The 18,141-nt window shown below is 37.2% G+C and overlaps 1 protein-coding gene across 7 annotated transcripts in view; it reads right to left on the bottom strand.

The window, feature by feature from the left end:
* The window catches only part of MAST2 (microtubule associated serine/threonine kinase 2), a 198,515-nt gene that overhangs the window by 80,360 nt on the left and 100,014 nt on the right, over positions 1-18,141 (bottom strand). The window contains exon 1 of one of the 7 annotated variants that reach the window (XM_033000437.2): positions 8,724-9,516. The exons of 5 other annotated variants lie outside the window; for them this stretch is intronic. In XM_033000437.2, the coding sequence (XP_032856328.2) occupies positions 8,724-8,821 (98 nt within the window). In that variant the 5' untranslated portion in view covers positions 8,822-9,516. Of the gene's footprint in view, positions 1-7,341; positions 7,513-8,723; positions 9,517-18,141 lie in introns of those variants that run through there. One more of the 7 variants, XM_033000435.2, reaches the window with a different exon arrangement.

Genomic DNA, 18,141 nt, shown 5'->3' with positions numbered 1-18,141 from the left:
ATCAAAAATAAATGGATGGTAGCAGTTATGACAAAAAGGAATTATAAAACAAATTAGGAAAAATCCTAAATCCTAGTAAAATCACAGGACCATAATTTACACAGCTATTAAAAAAGCTGATATTTAATAAATGTACCTCTTCTAAAATTGGATCAAAATGCAAATGAAGAAACCCCTAAAAAACTTTTTGAATGCTTTGTGTACATATACATAATTAAAGGAACTAGAAACAGGTAAGTATTATTTTTACAAATTATGTGTAACAAACTTCAGCACAATCTCACAAGCACAGGCAAACATGGCCCAAATTTTCTGAGACAAAGTAGGGAAAGATAGGACTGTTAAATAAAATTAGCTTATTTCTGTATAAGCAAAAGACTGTTGTAAAATACATTTCTGGGACCAAGGAATATCCTGGTTTTCTCACTGTACCAGTTCTGTTCCACCATGAAGTCTGAAACCAGCATGACCAGAATAAAACTAAATGAGACCCATGAAAGTGGCAGAAAGTACAAGAATGAAGACAGAGAGGAAGACAAATGCAAACACTTACAGAAAGTCAGGTCTTCAAATTCCATAGCAATCATGCTTAATTTAAATTAAGTCTCCTAATTGTAACATACTAATTTGCCATGCAATCAAGACTGGAACAAAATTAAAGGACAGGAAAACACACAATATACTGGAAATAAGTAATTTCAAATGCCACCACAGGATTCAAGCTCGTTTCCTTAGACATCAAAGGTTCAGGGAAAGACTGTTTTCATATGTGCTTGCAGAACGTTTTAATCTACAGACGCTCACGTCTCTTTGGGTCCCAGCAGCTCTCCTCTAGTACATGCTCACTGGCAGTGTCTTATGATAACAAAAGTAACTCCTTCAGCATCAAATAAAACATACGAAGTGACATTTACACCTTCTATTAATTCTGAATTAGTTTAAGTGATATGCTTAGTACTACGTAAACATGGCAGTCAGTAATGAATATGGGGAGACTAATGCAAGCATCATACTGCTATATAAGCATAACATTTGCTTAGACTTTCAATACATGGCTAAGCTTTGTCTTCATATAAAATATCACAGTCAAATACCAATTCCTCAAACTTGAAGCATTTTTATGGAAAAGAACATTATTTATTAAGCTTACAATCTCAAAACATGTCCAATTTACCGCACATCATTGCCTAAAACAATAGCCAAGAGAGAGTAGTATCAGGTGGCTTGGTTTTCACATCTGGCAGAAGGACTCCCCTGAGCAGGACTCCTAAGCATTCTCCTCCTGAATCCCAATTCTCTGGACCCTTCTACCCCACCCAACACAGTACCAAAAGCAAGCATGCCAGAACAGTCTTTAAAACTAAACCTTAAAAAGGCTTGGAATAAACTATGAGATTTCACCACTGAAGTGCTTATCCATAAAGAGCACTTAGGTATTACTTTGTAGTCCTCAAAAGAATAGCAAAAAAAAAAAATTGGGCTATGGACTGGGAAAAACTATTCAGGGAATATCTGATAATTAGCTACATATGTAGAATCACATCACTTCAAAGGTGTTTTCCTTAATGCTTTGAAAAGATTTACACTTTCTCAATATGGTAACTGAGATGGTGATCAATACTACTAAGTGTTCAGCACCTGACCAAAAACTAAGTCATTTGCATTCAGGTAGGTGTATGGTGATAGAAGATTACATGCCATACACCGTTTCTTTCAGTTCCTCAAATAAGGTCTGTTTTTTATAAAAAACATTTTGCCCTAAGGTGTATAGTTCCTTCTTAACATCAGATTCAGCTGCCATTAAAATAAGGGGAATCCCGAGGGCACTGGAGAACATCTCTTCCTTTGTTCTTCACAACCCAGCACCTATTCAAAGAAGAATAAGAGTCTGCAGAGAGTAACATCACGGCATGGGCAAAAGTTTGTCAGAACCAGATACACCTATAAATCCACCCCAGAGCTCTAAGCTGATGGGCGCTTCGGATTTAAAATTCACTTGTCAGAGACAAACAACAGTTGAAATAAGCAGATGCACAGACTTTGTAAGGATTCCAAAACCCAAATATGTCGACTTCAATTAAACACAAGAACTGCACATTTCCAGGCCAAACGAATGCCACTATGTACTTTTTCAGTCTTACTTTCATAGTGGCACTGATCTGAGTGTTCTCTGTGAAGTTCAGAATCGCCCTTCTCCTACCTCTTCTGAAAGCAGTCTCTTTTCCCAATATTTAATTTTGCTCACTTAAAACATCAGTGAAGTTATTTTATATTCAGCAGCCTCCTTCATGAGAGGGATCCAACTAATTAATGAAATCATCCACGATTTGTGTGCTGCTTAGTTGCTTCTTCACAAAAGTTCTGACTTGAAAAACTGGTTTGTCCTGGGCAATAGCCAAGTGTTCATGCAAGAGAGTTTCCATCTGAACAAAGAGCTTTCAAGGCTTAAAACTTCAGTGTTAACCCTGCAGGACACTTCGGGTTTTAGTCTAGCAGGGAAATGGCCAACAGTATTCAAAATGATTTTAAAATCTGATTTACGCAGACAGAATCCCAAATAAACTAGAAATTACAAACAATCCATGTGTATTTCCTGAATCACTACACTTATTTTAGGAGAACCTTCCTTCCATTCATGTTGTACCACTCTCTTTCTTTGTATTTAGGTAGCACAAATACCCCATAATGGAAAGTATACTGGAAGTTCCCCAAAATTCATCCATTAGTGAGCAAAATATCCATTATGTTTTCATGCAATCCGAAAGACTATTCTCATAAAGAGCTTTTCAGAAGATAAGGTAGAATTTTTTTCTCCCCTCAAGCAGTGTTTTTCTCCTAAGGCCATATTGAAATACTAGCAAAAGTAATTTGAATGAAATTTCCTCTCCAATTAGGAGTGTCAGGAGGCCATTTAATATGCTGAGCTAGGCAAAAAGAATGAGCTAAATATTACCAAAAGCATCATATTTCCAGGTCTTTCACATCCTTCCCAACATAAGGGAAACATTTCTTACTTTATTCATTTGAGCAAGAAAATGTGTGGCATGACAGCTGTCGTTTGAAAGTTAATTATAGCATAGATTCACATTTTTAAGATTAGGTTTATGTTACCACAAAAATGTAAGTATTCTGCTAGCGTCAAACTAATTGTTTTTCTTCAAAGTGACAATGTATATATGGAGGAGGTGGCATGCTTCTGACACATACAGCTTTTAATGTCAATCTAGATGACTCAGCATAAAAAAGACACTGAATACATTCAAAGGGGTATGTATGGACTCACTGTCTAACACCGTCCTGTTATGGTAACTTACAAGCTAGCATGAATACACCAATGCATCAGAAAGCACTATTACGTGCTCTTGGACACCTGGTTATTTCCCACTCACTCATTTACATACCAGTGAAGGGTGTTTTCTCTTACTGTTTCCAAATATTTCAATAACAAAGAGCATTTTTCTTAGTTATCAAGGAACTATCTATAACGAAATGCAATGATTTCCATAGAATCACTGATTTTAGACGCGTCTTGTTACTTAAAGATTGTTTTACGCTTTAAGGGCAGTTAATTCCTGTGATTTTAACAAATTACCAAATTACTGAATCCCTGATGTCCTTTCACTGAAAGGAAAGGACGAAAGAGAATTAAAGCATCAATGGCAACCATGGACACAATGGACATAAAACCAGCATGTCTTTCCTAACAGAAACTCAGCATTGTCATCCTCCAGAGTTATCTTTCAAGTCACTTCAATACACAAATCTCTCCCATCTTAACTCTGCAAAAGGAAAATTACTAAACAAAAGTGAAATTACTAAAATCCATAGTCACAGTCTGTTCCACCTAGACAGGATTAAACTGCTGAAAAAATGAGGAAACATTAGAAATCCTCATTCTAAGTCAGTTCTTCAAGACCAACAAACACCCACTTGCACAATTCAACACTGATGTCAATAACATCAAATTCCAAGAGTATATTCAAGATATGCCCAAAGCACAAAGAAACAAAGGATTTAAAAACAAAGACATTTAATTTAAATATGTCAGTGATGCTCTATCTTTCCATAATCCAATTTCAATACGTAATGCCTCAGTACAGCTGATACTAGAATACCAACCCCACATGCCCTTTGAACCTAGGAATTCTCATATTTCTTCTATAGTTTAAAATCATAAATATTAATGCAGAACCAGTTTGACAGGTAAACCTGATTTGTGTTTATGTCACCCCTCCCATGACAAACTTACGTATTTCCAGTTTGCTCTTGACTTTCTCTATCCTTCTGGGAATATGCTCAAGAAGAAACAATCCAGCCACTTTGACCGGAGGAGCAGATGGTTCACTTTTACAGTACCATTAGCTGCAGTGAGAATCCCACCAGCTGCATGAGAGAGCTCATTTCAAGAAAATGTACCAAGGAGAAAGACGAGTCCTTCCCACTTGCCTCCTAATGTAGGAAAAACCATATGGGAGTGAAGCCCTTTAGGATTTTTAGTACATACCAGAAGCCATCATTATAGAGAAATATGCCTCAGTACAGTAGTCAGAATGCCACTAGTAGCCCATCCTTGCGATGTAAAAACAAATTTAAAACTAAGAGAAACTGAAGGTGGAAAGGCCAAGAATTAAGAGCACACCAGCTATCACAAATGCAGTAGGACCATACAGAAGTTTTACAAACAGATCAGAGGAAAATTGTATCAACTATTTGACACAACAAAACATTCTCTGCTGCTAAAAATGCCCAATATTGCAATGTCACAGAAGAAATATAAAATGCAACAATAATTTATAAAAGTAAGAAATGAACATTATGCTTTGAAAGGGGGCCAACTAAAACAGAAAAATATTTATCCATTTAATTAGATGGCACTCCATTCCAAGTGCCCAGCTGCCACGATCCTGAGAACATTAACACACAGAAACGCCCAGGCCCTGGCACTGCCAGGCACTAGTTGTACGGCGACCTCTCCCATAGCCCAGACGCTCCTGGGAGCAAAGTTACTACATACGTGCTCACATGTTTTCAGGACCAATGCCCTGGCGAGAATCACAGCGTAACCGTGTGTCCTGTGAACCAGCCGACTCGCCACAGCCCGTGTGAGACCAGCCCAAGCTGCCCACCCACCTCCCCCGTGGCGGTGGGCACAGGCCTGGCGGGCCGCCAGCGGAGCGTGGCAGAAGGCGATATTCCCCAGCAAACTCGTCACACGTGCTCAAATATTTCATTCCTAAGGCTGACTGAAGGCTGTGGTTTCCGTGCTGTGCAAAATGGGATTTTCACCACATGACTTTGTGCAGCAGCTCTCTGCTGTGAATCCTCATAGAGATGTTTGATCGTTTTGAAATATCTAATAATCATTTATGTGATTAAATCGATAAAAAGCCATCTCTTTTCCATTAAGATGTGCAGCAGATTTACAGATCAATTTCTTTCTTTTTGTACTTCAACTACTAACAAATAAATGGAATTGTAAATTTTGAGTAGGAGTTTTCTGACAAAATATTGCACCTGAAGCCTTGTTAGTATCTCTCAAATTGTTTCTGTCCTTGATGACTAATTTTAAATTCAAAATGGCACACTGACAAAGTATAGAAAAAAACAGATATTTTATTTTTGTCCTGAGAAACACGGCAGGTGTCCACTCTTTATGGAAGTCCATGATTGTTGAATTTTCACAAAATACTACCTTTATGCATACTGAACACTGTCTAGAATAGAGCGAGCTTTAGAAAAACAAAGTTCCACGAGCAGGAGCTATAAACAAGTTGCTCAATAAGCTGCAGGTCTAACACAGGTTATTTGCTTATGGAACAGTGTCGTCCTCCACCAAAGCCCCCGCTCCCTCACCCTGCACTCACCCAGCTCCTTCGCCCCTCCTGGCTCTGCCCACCTCACCTTGCTCTCACAGAGAGCCAAGCCCCACTACACCAGGCTGCTTCCATGCTCACCAGCTGGTGGCCAAGAATCACCTGAAAGCCAAGTCCCACCTACCTTATCCTTTGGAAACGGAGGCACAGGACAATCACGTGCCTCACTTTCCTCTCCACAGCCAAGTTCAAGAAATGCATAAGGAAATACTGAGTTTCATCTCTGCCACTGCCGTTCCTCCCGTCAAACCACTTCTGCAACTGCTCAATGAGTGTGAAAAGTTACTGCTGGGAGCAGAGAGATGCATGCACAACCTGAATCTCAAGGAGCTCTTTTCCGTTAAAAAACAGGCTAAAGACAACAAAATTTCTATTTGAAAAGAATGACATCTAAAATGCAATTCTTTGCAACTGAGATATACATTTATTTAGAAAATCTTTCTTCGTTGCCAGTAAAATTTCTGAAAACTACTGTCAGCACAGAAGACAACTTTGATAAAATTTAAACAACAAATGTGGAACGACAGCAGGAAATAGAGCTCCCCCCCCCCAATATACCACTGTGTAGAAGCTACAATTCTCTAAAAAAAGATGAATATAATTTCTGATAGCTAATGAACAAAATTCACTCTAAAATCAAGTCAAAGCTTATATTCTAACTGCTTAGAAATTCTGATACTAGCTGCAACTGTTTATTCATAAACCTGAATATATTGCTTTAGTTGGGATTAACTACCTATCATACTCACCAGTAAGTTTTCAGGCTACATACATTAAGCTCCACAGAGCACCTGATGAGCAATAATTATGTTGCTATTTCCAAGTCTTGAAGGGACACCACTGTACTGCATCAGATCTGATACCATTTATTAGTTCACACACTTCAATGTGATTTTATCAAAATCCAGAGTAGTGTGAATACAAACATCCTATTAACTACTATGTTAACATATTTACATCTCCATGAAAAAACAAACAAACAAAAAAAAACCAACAAAAAACCCACAACACTAAATGTATTAAGAATTATTTAAAATTTAAGGTTAGGCATATCTCAAAGATGACTAAGTGCTGTAAGTCAAAATATTTGCAAGTCCTGTCTAGTGTTGCCTATATCATCATAATACTGTTTTGCCACTTCGAATACTAAAGCAGCTTGTTCTCAGTAAAGCATCTATCCATCATTTTGTAGAAACAAACCCCTTATCACATTCACATAATATGAGAAGTAAGGAACAATGCATTTAAATAAATACCTTAAAAAAGAATGATCAGTAGATCTGCACAGTATGATTCTTACAATGAATACAATTACAAATCACTAAGAAATTAAGAAATCATACCTAACACAGTAGGAATATTACTTAATCTTTTAAAAAAAAAAAAAGAAGAAAGCAAGCCTAAACAGTATTAAAACAAGTAGCTGAGAAAAACATCATAAGAATTACTCGCAAAATCCTTAGATTACCTTTTGGATCGCCTCAACATGCTGGTAGCAGGCAGAGAGAAATTGGACAGCACTGTCCAAAAGGAGTCAGACATGATCTTTAAAAGCTTTCATTGCTGGGAAAATACAGCACAATCAAGCCACTAGCAATAAATAAGGAACTAAATAATACCAGTGACAGAGCCAATGCAAATTCCCTGTAGACCTTGCAAGCTGTTCCATTAATGTGAGACAGGCAGGCAAGCGTACATATTGCTGCTGTTTCCACTGCCTCTGTTTTCTCCCTGCTCCATCCCTGCCTCCCTCCCTCCACCTTAGGAGGCAGTACAAAATGAGATATATATTCCCTTCCTAATATAAACACTTTAAAACTGGAGTTTGTTGTATACACAGCATACATGCTTTATATACATCTCTCTGTGTTCACCCAATTACAATCAAAAGCTTTTAAAGCAAAACCATAACCAGGCTCTCTGAAATCCTGAACAACACACGGTTTTTAAGCTGTGTCTGCACAGAGAGCACCACTTACTGCCTAGTTTGTGTTTTTATTTTGAAATGGTGGCCCTTCTGCTTCCTAACTACATGAGGTACATCAGAGGCATTTTGCTATTTTTTTAATTAATCTTCCATCTTTAAACAAATCCCACCCTTTATTTTAAAGTAACCCAATTGGATTTCAAATTAAAAAAAAAAAAAAAAAAAAAAAAAAAAAAAAAAAGCTTACAATGCCACCTAAGATCAGTTTAAAAACAGAAATCCATTTTCCCCCTGAAGTCAGCCGCACCACATACACGTCAGTCACAGTAAACACCAACTCCTACATAGCACCTGCTGCCTACAAAACAACTCAACCAGCTCAATTCTGACAACAAAACGCAAGCAGGACTCATGTGTGATGCACATCAGAGGTTTCCCACACCCCCCTTGCACATCAGCCGCAAGTTTACTTTCCCCCTTTGTGTCTGTAGAAGATCCTTGCCATGTTTTTGCTTTTTCCAGGGTCTAAACAAAACCTCATTGTAGCTGCCTTTTTTCTTCTTCTTTTTTTTTTTTTTTTTTTTTTTTTTTTTTCCCAATTTCAATACGCAATCTATTTTCTTCCTATTGTGGCTTTTTTAAGCACTTCTGCCAGTAGGAAAGCTAATGACGTTCTCATATTTCAGCTTTCTTGAGTGGCTTTTTATCACAGACATGAGAAAGATGACAATCAACAGCTGGCACTGCCTTCCATGCACAATACAGCCCTTAAAAAAATACACATAAATGTCTGGAAGAAAGAAATCCCAGTAGGCTCCTTTTAGCTTTCCACAGAATCACATGAAAGAATTAGATAGTCTTCATAACTTTCCATTAAGTAATGGCATATTTTTAATATATACATTTATCAAGAATCACAGTACCTGATACAGCAAAGCATGCCCTCTTCCATCTGAGCTTCAAAACAAGGAAATGTGATTTTGTGTGCTGCAGGAACTAAATCTCTGCTCAACACAACCATCTCTTCTAGTACTTTTTAACATTGTATCAAATGAATCTAAATCACATTCTGGTTTGATTTCACAAAGTTAATTTAGAGTACAACCAGACAAAACTCTGGCACTGCCTACTACTGATGAGAAAGCAAACACACATTAATTTTTGAATCCACATAATAACATAGAACGATCAAGTGTAAAAACAGAACAGCATTTTAACATTATATGCAGAATATTATGTGAACTTCCGATTCCAATAAAACCTAGTTTTGAAAATGTATAAAAATACTCAGATTTACTCTGTCAGCTAAAACATGAATTGAAATACCCGAGCAATAATGGGGGGGGGAAAAGTTCTCAGTTAACTAGCAAAATAAACCCATCACAACAAAACTAAATTCCTGACTGCTTATAGTTAGCAAATAAGATCGCAACCAGCTAAAACCCCTAAATTTATTTTAATTGCGCTTTTTTCGAAAGTGACTGAAAACTCAGCAGTTCCAGACCCAGCCAGCACTCATGATATCACTGTACTCAGCACCAGCATTTTCACTTCTGTTCCAGGAAGGACACAAAAAGGAGAAGCCATTTTAGAACAACTTTCCATGGGCATCAGTGACTGACTGGTCTCCGGCAGCATTAACCCAGCGAACCCCTGTCCTTTCTCCGCTGCTCCTGGGCAACACAGGGCACTGCGAGCAGGGAAAGGGAGGGGGTGTTTGCTACCACTGGAAACCCGTCCTTCCAGCCATCTTGCTATTTAACATGCTTCTGCAGATCACTTACCCAGGAACTGCAAAAAGCACTTTGGGAATTATGTAACACTGGTTCACAATCAGCAGAAATTTCTTTAACGCTTCATATTCCTGCTTTTCGAAATGCCTGTTCCACATGCCAATAGCAAAATCCAATCTTAGAAATTAGCATCTGCAAAGTGCTCATTTTGGGACTGTCCCCAAATGTTAACTACAGAGAAGTTCAGAGTACCCAAAAAATGCGAAGACACCATACTTGGAGTTGCAGTGTTTTTGCTAGAAAAACAGAAGAACACAACAAAACCATCAAACATCTTTTAAAAATATGTCATGTCTTCAAATATGACAATGTCAACATTTGGAGAATTTGCTTTAGTTGCAACAAATGTATAAAGCATAAGGATTTTCTTAGATATACAATGACAAAATAAATCCTTATAAGGAACTATACTACTGTGTCTGCATGATAAGCAAAATATTTTGCAAAATGAGGACTAGAAACTCCTCACTAGTTCAAAAGTGTGGCCTTCTGCATATCAGAAAGCATGTCAAGAAAAATAGCATACTCACACAAATAGGTTAAAAGATGAGTTTTCTATTTTATTTAACTCAAAAACATCAATATGTCTTTGTGAATTCCTGATTCTGAGCTATTCCAAGCCTGAAGAAACCTCTTTCCTTATAAAATTCTTCCACTCACCTTTCAGGATATTCAGTCTCCATCAATCTCCCTAATGCACCTTCTCCACTTCATGACCAGCTTGTCCTCAGAAATGACCACCTGCAGAACATTTCAGCAGCTCCTGTGATGGAGTATTTTTCCGCCAACCACGTGTGTAGTTTCCAGGGCCAATCTAATGACACTGCATCCACTGGACAGTTATAAATAGCCAATGTCAATGACTTCCCCAATCTTTCATCTTTACCATTACCAAAGTAGGATGTTAATTAAGCCTGACATTAAATGAGAATGCAATTAAGCAAACAGTCCACACAAACCCCATTACTTTCTGGAATTCCTTCATAGCAGCTATATTTATCATTAAATAAATTCACCTGGTATAAGACCATCTTCTTTTAAATAAAACCTGTCATTTTAAAAGTAAGCTGAACTCCTTGTAAAGTTTGAAGTGGTACCAAGGAGATCATTGAGGTCATTCTGAAAAAGAATATCCCAAAGGTCAAAACTCTTGTGACTGACTACATTTTAAGTTGACTATATATATCAAGAAAAGTTCCCACTAAACTTCCCTGACTGTATTAAATATTTCAACCAGGATGAAACATGTAGTCGTCCAGTAGTTTTCGAATTAAGATAACTTTCCTAAGTCGCGTTATGGTAAAGGAACTTATAACAGGAACCAGATGAAATACTAATTGGAAAAAAACTACCTCTTCCTAATTATTCAGTCACTTAAATGATTGTGCTGTATTAAGTGTCACATAAATACATGATGCTTTCAGACCTAACTTTTTTTAATAGTCACATAATTTTTTTCAATAGCCTCAAACCCACAAGTTATTCACTAGACATATCCAGAAAGATACATTCTTTCTCTGTAAGGGGAGTATCAATTCTATTTTAAACTTTAAACGGTGTACCCAACTAGCACAGAAAATTATTCTACTTAAAGTAAGTGTAAGTCAAGGCAGATGAACTGAAGAAATATCTGTTCTATGTCCTGAACAATATAGTTAAGACTGTGTAATGTATAAAACCTCCAGCAGAAAACTTTGGTCTTCTAGTACAAAGAAAGGAAAAAAGTTCTTCCTCTATGCTTCTTAAAAAGAAGGAGGGTTCCTTTAAAAAAAAAAAAAAAATTACATGGAGTATATGTGTTGAGCTATTCGGAGCATCATTATTATTTGAACAGTGATCTACGTAAATGAAGAACAGACTGTCTTTGAGCAGACTGCAATCTCAAGACATATAAGTGACACTCTGACAGAAAACATTAAGTTTAACGTATCTTTAAGGTTATTTTTTCTACCACTATTTGCTAAATTCTACAATCTTAGATTTCTTCCTTTTTTTTGGCAGAAATCACCCCAGCTCCAGAAATCACTAAGCCAATACAGAATTAAAGAGCCATACTCTTCTACTACAGTGGTTCATGCAGATTTTAATTGCGACCTCTGTGTAAAAGGTCTCCCAAAGACACATTTATCTGAGATTAAACTAAGACTTGGTGGCCAAGTTTTTTTGGGGAATAGAACAACCAAACTTCTTCCTGGTGTGTATTTCCCATGCAGGGAACATCCTAGCGACTGCACTAGTTAATGATTCAAAGGATCAGAAACATTTACTGAACTAGTTATCAGGGATTGCAAACTCATATACCTGAATACAAGCTGCCAACTTCTCATGTAACTTTAATCCGGCACAGTTACTGAATTAAGACAGGTTGCCACCACAGTGGATAGCCTGAAATGCTATCTAATTCACTGCAATATCACTGCACAGCTTAAGCATAAGCAACTGCTCTGATTTCATAGGACTAAACCAACTCATACAAAATTGTACTCACTTAGATACAGAGGATGTTAACTATAACTCTGTAATCATAATTAGTATTTTCTAAATGAAAATACCAAGTAGTGATAAGAAGCAAGCACTGCTAAAACACAAAAGTTAATTGTGCCCCAAATCGTATCAACACTTAATAAGAAAGATTCTTTCTTTGTATTTCTATTTACAAAAATATCACTTATTAGTATACTAATATTCTATACAACTCCTCCCAAATAACACCGGTAAGATGTTTGGCAGCTTCAATATAACATAAGCGTAACATTATTTCGAGCTCACAAAATTGTTAATTGGGCTCAGATGCCATGGAAAGGTCAATTATCCTCTTCCAGTAAGTTACTAGAACTTGCATTCTTTCCCTAGACGCGTCTTCTTCATGTGTGATTCAAATGTTAGTTTTCTGATTTAATCAAATATAACCTAAATACGTGATTCAAACACCATAAAAAATGATGTTATTTGAAAAATAACAATACTGAATATCAGTCCTGAAAACCTCACTTCATGTTTATACAGAAATCTTCTAACATTTTATCCAAAATGTTCTTGAAGACACCCAGTAACTCTTGCAAGAAACACAGCATCACAGAATGCTGCTATAACCTTGAAATCCTCATCCAAAGGTTTTTCCCTCCTCTTCACCAGCCAAAATTTATCCAAAGGAAAACACACACTGAGCCTCCTGTTGCCTCCATAGCATTTCTTCATCTTCATAATGTATTTTTTTATCACAATGCACTTAAAACTTTCTTTCTAGCCTGTAATACAGTGTTAATGAGTTCACCATGCAACAGCATTTGCAAATGTGAAGATCTCTTAATCTCTTCCCCTGCCACTCCAGCCTCCATCAGCTTCTCCATGAAGAAGTACAGCACTTCATCGGCTTCAGTTCTTTGCAGAATTCTTCCATCTCTGGCTCCCTGTGCTGAGTAACAAGACTGGGCTATTGTTAAATTCTCCTGCAACAGGGTTTTTGTATATATCCCAAAGAACTGTAACACACAGTCCTTGATAGACATTCTCCATACTCCATTCCAACAAGACTGCTGCAGCAAAGAAGATTTGAAAAAGCAGGTGTTATTAGCCTGTTTTACAGGTAAACTAAAAAAGGATGAATTAAGAGTAAAAGCAGCAGCAAAAGCAGCTGGCCAACTTTGTGTCTTCGCAGGGATTGAGGACTGCGTAACTACCGTTGGATGGTTAAAACTAAACCGAGATAACACACAAGTAATTAAGGTGAAATGAACTAAGCAAAGAGAGGGAACAGAGCTGTATTTAAGTGGGTGAATTAGAGGGGTTTTCATTACTCAGATCACAACTACTAGCTCACAAAAGTAAAAAGGGCTCCCCTCACCTACACAAGGACTCCAAACTTCCAACACCCATCTCACGGCAGCAACCTACACAGACGCCCTGCCAAGGATGAACGTGGTGCCTCCAGGCTGGGGGCTACACGTGGTAACCAGCTAGCGGGGAGCGCTTTCCCTCTCTGACAGCATAGTGCCCGGAAGATCATATCAAGCCTGAACTCTAAAACAAGCTCTGGCATGTTTCTACGTATAATTCAGGCTGTTTGCTCCAACCTGCATCTCCAGCACAGGACCTTCCACTTCACAGCTTGTTTCCACATTTCTTGGTTAACACGCTTAGGCTCAGCTGAAGTGCTGAGGATATTGTAAAGCCCTTGCATTTACCATGGCTTTTCTGAGACAAAAAGCTTATTTGGTAGGACATTGGCTAAGAAGAGTTATTCTGGGAGCATGGGGAATGCTAATGTAATGAACAGACTAAGAGGATGAATTTTACATTTTCAAGCATAAATTCTTAATGAAGTTAGAGCATAGGATAAGAATAGACTTTACAAAATAAGCCACAGCACAGAAGAGCCATGAGAAATCAAAACCATGCTTGGGAAACATCATGACTGCTGGTATACCAAAAGAAAAAAAAAAGTTCATGTGGTCTTAAAGGCAGAATTACATCCCAATTTGGCCATGAATTTTTAACAGAAATTGGTCCCTATTTTAGTTATTCCTTTGGAACAATATGAATCTTCACAGCAAAAGCTTAGCTTTTAAGTCTGGGAAAGCCATGGTAACACATCATCAACCATCAGGCAAACAAACTACTCAAGGTTGTGAGCTTCAGAAAAAAATATAACGTATGAGAGAGAATGAACACGAGAACAAGTCCGGAACACTGATTTTTATACTACTACAGATTGATACATCTCTATAAACTGCTTTACAGTAATTCTGGGAAACCCACAAAGGTCATGCATTGCAAAAGTAATATTTCCCAGAAAATATATAATATTTAGAAGCTCTTCTAATTAAAGTATTTATTTTATACATGACTTCTAACATATATGTCCACCTATATATAAGTAGGGACATACATGTTGTAGGTCTGGAACACAGAAGCAGATTTAATAAATTAAGATAAATTGGCCCAAACTGAATTCTCTGCTTTGAAATAAAGTACAGAATAGACAGACAGGGAACTCTTGATGATTTCTACAGTCTGCAGCAAAAAAATAATCTTAAAATATTAAAACCTAAATTTAAAAGTTTGAAATGCTAAATCTTACTACACCCTCCTGTAACACAGTAAAAATGGCACAAATAAATCTAATAAATATAGCTAGAAACAAAAACACGTAACAGAAAAGCTCATTTTTTAAATAAATATGACTTACATAGCCCACCTCATCAATAACCTTTTAAACCATCTCAGATATAAAGAAAATGTTGATAAATGGGAATATTCCTCCTATACTCACTTTACTTTCTTTTCTTCCAAATTTTGATTAGCAGATCTGGCATTATACAGATATTACAGGTTAAGGGAAGAACAAAATTTAAAAACTTTAAGCAAAAGTTATGCAATTCTTTAATATTTTCCAACAAAACCAAATTTAAGCTTCTGCATTGCCTATAAAAATGCAACTAGTAACAAAAACAAATAATATTGCAGCTTGTCAAATTATCTGGTACAACACACAAACTGCTAAACAAACAGATAAGTCAAGACAGCAGAGATCATGCACACAAATGAACACCACCTGCTTGTCCGAAGAATGTACCTTCTGCAGAGAAAACATGACTTGTAATATTAATAAATAAAGTACTTTTCCCAATACCAACCACTTACTACAAAAGTATGTAAAAAATAGACCGTGGCGTTCTACAGCGTAATCTGCATCTGCCCTTATTTTTAAAAAGAAGAGGAGAGTTGCAGAAGCGACAGGTCACAGCTTTATGATCCATCTTGGTATTAGAGGAAGCTGTGCTCACTAAGCCATGGGGTGCAGGCTGGAACACGTCCCCATGGGCTGTTCCTCAATCTCAAAGATGAATGCAGCTGTAATCAACTCCATTTTGTTCAAATTAATTGCAAGTTCTCCACAAGGGCAACACCGACACTCATGACTTAAAGGAACACTTCTGGTCAACATTTGTGTGTTGATTCGCTCGGAAAATTGGACATTTAATGATTTTGGATTCTTACAATTTCTCAGATGGAGAACCAACAAACAGTTGCATTAAAATGAAGTGTGGAGGAAAGCTGATAAGGATTTTTTTACCAGATTTCTTTTGGTTGAACTTTTTTGCCCTAAAAAATTGCTGAGAATTATAACTTGACCTGTTCTGTTATTTTGAATTTCTCATCTACTGACAAATAAAACTGGGAATCACAGGAACAAACAGGAACAAAAGAGACCACAAAAACTAATATTCACCTTCTCAAGCAAGCTATAACCTAAACATACATTATCACTTCTACTTGTGGAGCAGGTCTTCTAATAGAATAAAAAGTATTACTTCCACAACTTATTTTTTGTAGTGTTTATATAAATAAATGCCTATCTCAGCCCTGAGATGTGACAACGCAACTCACTGCACAGCAAGTCTTTCCCAGTCAGCTGGATCAATAACACCCCTGCTCTAAAGACCTGCAGGTCTAAAGAAAGGAAAGGGCAGGGAGGACAGGAAGGAAAACAAAAGCACACAGAGCTCTTTCACTACAGCAAAGATTACTGTTTGAAGATTTTATTTTAGAACATTAATAATTCATAATGACAGTGTAATGTAAACTAGGTTAGAAGATTATGCTCTCAAGTACCACACAAGGGATTGAATGACAGAATAATAACCACTAGCCAAAGCAGCACAATTTTAGGAGATAAACGAGGGGAAGAGACAAGTTGGAGGACTAGAACAAGCATATTTGAGACAAATGAACAAAACCAGGAATAGAGAGATGCTGAAGAAAAGGAGATGCAGTCTGTAGAAAAGAAAGCACAAAAAGATACATTATAGAAGATGAAGCTCTGCTGCAGGTCTTCTGGCATGGTACAGTTTTGAGTATTCAAACAAGAGCTTAAATTTGACACAAAAGTTCAACATAGCTCAGGATAGAGACACACGGGTGAAATGGGATATTTTTTTAAACTGGTGCAATGTTACTCTGAATCTTCCTTCCTTCTTTATATTCTTTCCTTAAGCTTTCAGGTCAATATTGATCTGCTAAATGGTTTATCTATCTAAATTACAAATTGTAGTTTATGGCTTCAAACAGGAATTTTTTAATAAAACAGATCTGAAAGGAGTCTCCTGCTCGTGGGCAGGAATAGTTCCATGCTAATGCAAGCAGCTGTGTCTCATAATCTCTGTTTCTCCCCAGTTCAAGTCGGTTAAATTGACACTAGGTAGTCACTATTAGTACATCTCTACTATCAGTCCTTCAGTGCGTGATGTTAACAGGCCTGTTTGCACACTCACCCATTTTCCAAGTCACAACTAAAAATAGCACCTGTTTACTTCATAGTACAATTGAAAACAAGCTTTGGAAGATGCATGGGACCGTCAATCGACAATAACAAACACACAACTGCCCAGTTAAGAATATGTATTTCTTTCTCAGAATGATTCCCTTGCTAAGAATCTTTCAGGGCATGGGTTGTTTCTGTATCTATATTCAAGATCAACAGGTCTCTGAGGGAGAGACTATGTGGAAGGAGGAATTTTGAACAGAACAGAGCACACTACTATCATTTGAGAAAATCACTGTTATTTGAGGAGAAGGACAGAAAAATAAATGCTTCAATATTTACTATAATCTCTCAAGAACCTTCTGAGGTTTTAGTTCCTCACTAGAAGTTGCTAGCTTGTCCCAACTATCCCAAACTCTTTAAATAGTGCAGAGGTAGTAAATGAGTCAGCTCATATGCAGGCATATCAGCAAATCACCGCCTTCAAAAACAGTTATACAGAAAAGACAGTTACAAACCACTTGGTTTATAGGTGAAATGACTAACAAACATTAAAGCCCTCCAACTTTTAAAGTCACAAGTACATACTCCCTTCTGGGACCCTTCGATTTCCCTGGTCAAACCACCAAGTTATGCTTTACAAGTGGTCCCACAAGGTGGCTTGGAACAAAACAAGAATTCACACCTCAGGCTCCAAACCCCAAGGGTTTAACTCTTCTGCTACTGCAGCTCCAGGCAGGATGCAGGGATTTTAGCATTTACATAATGCCTTCGCATGAAAAAATTATACCATTCAGGCCACCATGCCTCAATATCTCCAATCATGTCGCAAGCAAACAGTTTCTGATCAGCATAAGACAGACAAAAGGTTATCCGAGCCTGTCAAGTTTAAGGTATCACCAATATGTCCCTCCCCTGGAAGTCTCCATCTTCTAGATGGGAAAAACTATTCCCAAGAATAATAACTGATACAAAAGAAAAGGAATAAAGAGAAAAATTTCCATTTAAAAAGAAATTAATTCTGGGAAACTCATTCATTCATTCAATGTGAGATGTAGATTACAATTCAGTTGCCAAAAGATTACCTACTCAAAATTCAACATTTCAGATTATGCATAATGATATATTCACAAAGTTGTTCTGTTACTCGTTATTCTGGAATTGCTTATCTGCACTGTTTCCAAAAGTGACATTATACTGTTTTGCAGTCAACTCTGACCAATTATTTAGCACATTTAAGAAAGCAGAACCTGTACCAAATCAAGCACTAAACGAGGAAGGTAT

This window comes from Tyto alba, unplaced genomic scaffold (genome assembly GCF_018691265.1).
Source record: "Tyto alba isolate M040663 unplaced genomic scaffold, T.alba_DEE_v4.0 Super-Scaffold_1000006, whole genome shotgun sequence".
Taxonomy (NCBI): domain Eukaryota; kingdom Metazoa; phylum Chordata; class Aves; order Strigiformes; family Tytonidae; genus Tyto; species Tyto alba.
The sequence above is the reverse complement of the archived record's forward strand: the minus strand, read 5'-3'. Positions and strand labels throughout refer to the sequence as shown.